This window comes from Pinus tabuliformis, chromosome 8 (genome assembly GCF_031772625.1).
Source record: "Pinus tabuliformis cultivar Carrire ecotype Pingquan chromosome 8, CPIR1, whole genome shotgun sequence".
Taxonomy (NCBI): Eukaryota; Viridiplantae; Streptophyta; class Pinopsida; order Pinales; family Pinaceae; genus Pinus; species Pinus tabuliformis.
The window spans coordinates 241,236,610-241,241,735 of NC_142294.1; the positions used below are offsets into that span (position 1 = coordinate 241,236,610).

Sequence of the window (5,126 nt, forward strand, 5' to 3'; positions counted from 1 at the left end):
TATATTTTTTTAAATTAAAATTTTATTTAATTTCACACCATAAAAATATTTACCTAACATAATATGATATAACGTTACAATATTTATTCAAACTTATAAAATAACGTAACATTACAATATCTATTCAGTAATGAGTTAGAGAACATTTTTAGCATAATTATATTTAAAATTATTTATACATAGATACGATGAAAATTTAGATTAAATTAATAATTTTAATATTAAATAATAATATAATTTATGTATAAAATGTTTTCATTAAAATTATTTTTATAAAATATTATTTATTTGTTACAGATAGTTTTCACATGCTCCTCTCCCGACATTCGAAACGATAAAAACTAAACTCTCCGCACATTAACTATTTTACAGCTCATAAAAATATATAAAAACTAACTTAAAAGTAAGCTGAGCATACACCTAATAAAGAATAAACGTACAGAGTGATCTTTGTTTACATACATCCATTTTTTTTAAAATTCAAGTAATTCGGGCAAATAGCTTTAAAAAACAAAAATTGAAATAAAAAATTGGAAACATTTGGAAAAGAATATTAAATTTTTACACATGCCAGCTTGGTTAGAAAAAAAATTACAAAACCACACATTAAAATAAGAGAGTTATCATTTCCAACACTGCGCTAGTGGTGTTACCCACTTACACAGACTATTCTGAGGTTTAATGGTTACCAGAGTCTGAACTCAAGTTGTGTTAACCACGAGACCACACAGAACTAGATGTGTTACATATATTAGGAAACCATAGTTAAACGGATTGAGGCTTATGGAGGAACAGCGACTGGTAAATCAGCAGAGAGAATCCGATAAGCAAAGAAATCCCTGGTTTTTCCTTTGAAAGTCAAGTATCTGGACAGCAGCCCTTCCTTAACAAATCCCACTTTCTCTAAAACTCTCTGCGACGCCACATTTTGGGGTTCGACCAGCCCTTCAATCCTCTCCAGATCTGGCAGCTCCTGGAACGCTGCGGACACCGCTAATTTAACGGCTTGAGTGACGATGCCCTTACCCCAACAGTGGGCGGCCGCCACATACCCCATTTCTGCTCTGCATCTGGCGTGGCCTTGGCCCAGGTTGAGCGAGATCGCACCCACCGCCTTCCCGTCCACACATATTGCTTTGAACCACGGATGTGGAATGACTTGTGTGCTCATGTTTTCCTCCACTTCCTCTCTGGATTTGCGGACTTCCCAGGAGCAGAAATGCGCCACTCTCTCGTCCATTGCCCACACCATGAAATCCTCCACGTCTGTCATCTTGAAATCGCGCAAAGTGACGCGCCAGCTCTCCACTCGCCCCTCCATCTCCGGAATTGAAAATCAAATCAACTCATGAATCACAGTAGAGATCTGGGGTTAAAAGTACACATGCGTGCACCATGGGGGTTTGAATTCCATTTGGGACTGCTATCTTTTGTTTTTGTCCACGGCAAGTAATCGGGACTTTCCCAAAAAGACAAAAGAATGGTCAATCCCCACGTTTTTTTTCAAAGAGAGGACTAACCGAACCATGTGACTCACTGCAAATTTAAAAAACTTTATAAAAAACCATGTGGCTCATTGCAAATTTAAAAAACTTTATAAAAAAATTCAAATTTAACCTTTCGACTTAAAATAATTTATTTATTTTTTAAAATGGAATCAATAGATGGCCAAATTAATCTCCCCTAATGGAAATTAAAATGAAACTTTTATTTAACCAGAGAACCACTGTTATAGCGGTAGTCCTTTGCCCATACCCCCAACATAAATCATGTCTGTTCTTTTAGACAATTCAATGTATTTTAGCATTCAAATGATCCTTTACATATAAAAGTTGCGGATGCCTGCAAAATCCATCATTAAAATTCTTTAAATTTGTGATACCGATTGAAATTATCCGGATGCCTGCAAAATCCATCATTAAAATTCTTTAAATTTGTGATACCGATTGAAATTATCCGTATTTCTACACGGAGGTGTTATTGAATTCGCTGTCTGGGCTTAGGGCTACTTTCACGCAATCTGTTAGGTTTTCTGTTGATGATTTCTGCTATGCTATGCTACCAGCACTCTAGCAAAGTACATTAGTAAACGTAATTTTGATACCTACCCTGACAAAAAGAGTCGTGGAAATGCAACCGTATATGCTTAGTAGCTAAAATACTGAGCAACAGAATCCTTTTCTTTTTGTCAGGTTTTAGGGTTTCGGAGGTGCCAAACCTTGAAAGAATTCCTCTGATTTCTGTAGTTCGTACACGCATTCAGAAATTTACAGGTTCGAACTCCTCTACATTTTTCCCGAATACAAATATTTTCCAGGTATCATGTGTGCTCTTAATTGACTATTTTGATGGCGGATTCCGACATTTTCACAGTGGTTTTGTGCCCATTCGCGAAGGCATGGCTAACGCTTCAATCGACCTTCATCGCATCGTTGTCGATAGGCTTGGTATTCGTTCAAAGACATTTGCATTTATTATATTGGGTGCATTCCGTCGATTTCGGCATTTATTTTTTCCTTTCCAGGCAGAATTGGCATGCTTACAAATATTTGTGTGTGTTCAAGTTAGGGTTAGAGTTAGGGCAGAGGACGTGCTTTCGGTGAAGATTGATCGATCCTCTTTAACGGAAAGTGGAGATCATCACAATGCAGCCAGCTGCGAGGTGAGCCACCCAGCTTCGCCCTCTCATGGGCTGTAATGCGTTTTTGGGACTGCGGTATGCTTTCCCTATTCAGGGAGCTTCATCTGGTAAGAATTTTTTGCTTTAAAAAGGGATGTCGTAGGCTGCATGAATCATGTGAATTCGGTAGCTGTCAAAGCTGTCCAGGTGTGCCATGGCAATTAGCCTTACAGATTTCAGTGAAAGTTTGTTAATAGAAAAATAGAAAAACATTCAAATGTGTAAACGCTACTGAGGGCACAAGCATAGCTCTCCACATGAAACTGACCTGATACTGTCAAATAGGACTGACGAGAAAAGAAATCTTGGGAGTAATCAATCCTCCCATCCTTTTCCGGAACCTTGACTAGCTTCGATCTGAATTTTTCTTCCAACTTCGACAGCAAGTCCTTGGTCTTCTCAAGGTCTTCAATGGCTGCATCTATGGTAGCTTTAGACTCCTTGTTAGTTTTCCTGAGATCCAATACCTTTTTAGTTTTCTGTGTTACTGCATTCCTGGTCTCTAGCAGATTCGCGTCAGTGGGTTGTCTAAAAGCCCTGAGCTCCCATTCTACCCTGTCTGCTTCACTAAATAGTGTTGTGACTTGAAAAGCCTCGCTTGTACCCGGGAAATTACTGGTCGTCATGATAGGTCTGTGAACATACAGAAACCCGTGGTTTTGAAAGAAAGTATGCGTTGCATATGCAAGAGCATTACGAATTCGGGCAACAGAGGAAAACTGCAAGTTAAATTACAACAAACAGTCACTGCACATATATATGTCATAGTTCAAGATACTTCATGCACATTGTCAAATTTTAAATTGATTTCAGGTTTTGGAATATTTGGAAAATATAATGAGTATGAATGAAATGAAACAATTTTATTCATTTCTATTGGATTTCTGAAATATTCCAAAGTGAATGGTAATATCTTTCTATAAACAATAATGTTTATGAAAAAGGACATTATCAGAATATCGGTCTGTCCTTAATTATATTAAATTTAACTAGATTGATGATTCTGAAAATAAGGAATGTATGGAATTTTTATGAATCAAACTGACAGATTACAGAGTAAATTGAGCTCACTCTTATCCATCTAATTTCTAAAAATTTCGAAAAGCAAGATAAAGATAACTCCTTAATCCTATTAATTTGTTCACAATAAATCAAAACCCTACCGTGTTTGTTCTAAGGTGGAGGTGAACATAGTTTTTGAGGAATTCCAGTGGCAGCCGCGTCCTTGAAATTGGATACTTGGCAAGATCCACCGTTCCAACTTGCAAAACCTTCTCAACTTTTAGTTCCACCTTATACTTTGTTCCTTCTGCTGCTTTTCTCAGGACCTCTTCCACTAGAATACTCGTTCCAGTAGATGTCAACTGGCCGAGAGTGGCAACTGAAGCGTCTACTACAACCTGCACCACAATCCGTATCAAATTGTAAATTCTTGGTCACTCGTGCATATTTATTACGAACTTGAAGCGATTCTCACAGTCAATCATGTCTTTTTTGCAGCGATTCTCACAGATGTCTTTTCTGCAGTGCTCTGAAGCGAATAGAACTGACCGCATCTTACCGCAGCTCACTGATCCGGATCTATTGTAAGTTATTGTTTATAATTCACAGATGCCAACGAAAACATTTATTGGCTCTGAAGAGAATAGAAACGATCGCAGTTTACCTCAACTCACCGATTAAATCCATAGAAACAACCACAGTTTACCTCAACTCACCAAGAACATGTGGCATCAAAGAGTTGTGACAGAGTTCAAGGCAACAAGAACAGGTGGCATCGAAGAAAATGGTAGTGGCATCATACGGAGGGAAAGTTACTTTAGATATCACAAAAGACAAAGAAGAAATGCAATCGGAACTTTGGATAAAAATGTTTTGTACATCTAAAGTTGCCTCGGGAAACATAAAGTTTCCAATAAGAGGTCGATTTGAAAACTTTGCTTAAAATTTTGATGGAATCAAATTGCCAGCAAAAACTTTGGTTAAATATTTATACGCAAGCGAAATGTTTGGTCAAAAAAGTGTTTAATTGTTAATCAATCGTATCAAACGTTATAGTTCCTGCTGTGTCGGACGCAGGGACTAATAACAGTCATAGACAAGTTTGAATTGGAAAGTTAGTGTTATGCTCGTAGGAAGGAATTTTTTGTAATAGCGCTAAGATATTTCATACTCAAGGCTTGAAATGGAAAGAGACTTTGAAGTTTGAAAAGGAGAATCAGTTTTATACTGATACGAAGATTTTAAGGATAAACAGTTGATGAATAGTGCTTTATAGACGAAAGATACATTTTAGTAAGCCATGTAGATCCATCAATTACGGATAAGTGTTTGGTTTTTTATTTTAACTTTATGGCTTGGTATGCTTCATTTGTATTCATTTAAAAGGAGATTGTTTTTTTCAATAGGATATTTTTTCGTTATTTTAAAGGAATAAAAAAATGCA

The 5,126-nt window shown here is 36.9% G+C and overlaps 1 protein-coding gene across 1 annotated transcript; it reads right to left on the bottom strand.

Moving 5' to 3' along the window:
• Positions 1-2,793: 2,793 nt before the first annotated feature.
• LOC149235039 (asparagine--tRNA ligase, cytoplasmic 1-like) lies at positions 2,794-4,236 on the bottom strand. The gene is made up of 4 exons (XM_089368441.1): positions 4,138-4,236; positions 3,844-4,080; positions 2,949-3,399; positions 2,794-2,819 (listed from the first exon to the last, which is right to left on the bottom strand). Exons 1-4 carry the CDS (start codon positions 4,234-4,236, stop codon positions 2,794-2,796), a joined length of 813 nt encoding a protein of 270 aa, XP_089224567.1.
• Between the last annotated feature and the right edge of the window lie 890 nt (positions 4,237-5,126).

Bases quoted from the DNA above. Each gene is read 5' to 3' on its own strand.
- LOC149235039 (XM_089368441.1), bottom strand. From the start codon at position 4,236: ATGCGGTCAGTTCTATTCGCTTCAGAGCACTGCAGAAAAGACATCTGT. The intron at 3,400-3,843 runs GTAGGGTTTTGA...TTTAACTTGCAG, and splicing joins TCCACCTTAGAACAAACACG to TTTTCCTCTGTTGCCCGAAT. The intron at 2,820-2,948 runs GTCAGTTTCATG...ACACCTGGACAG, and splicing joins GTCCTATTTGACAGTATCAG to CTTTGACAGCTACCGAATTC.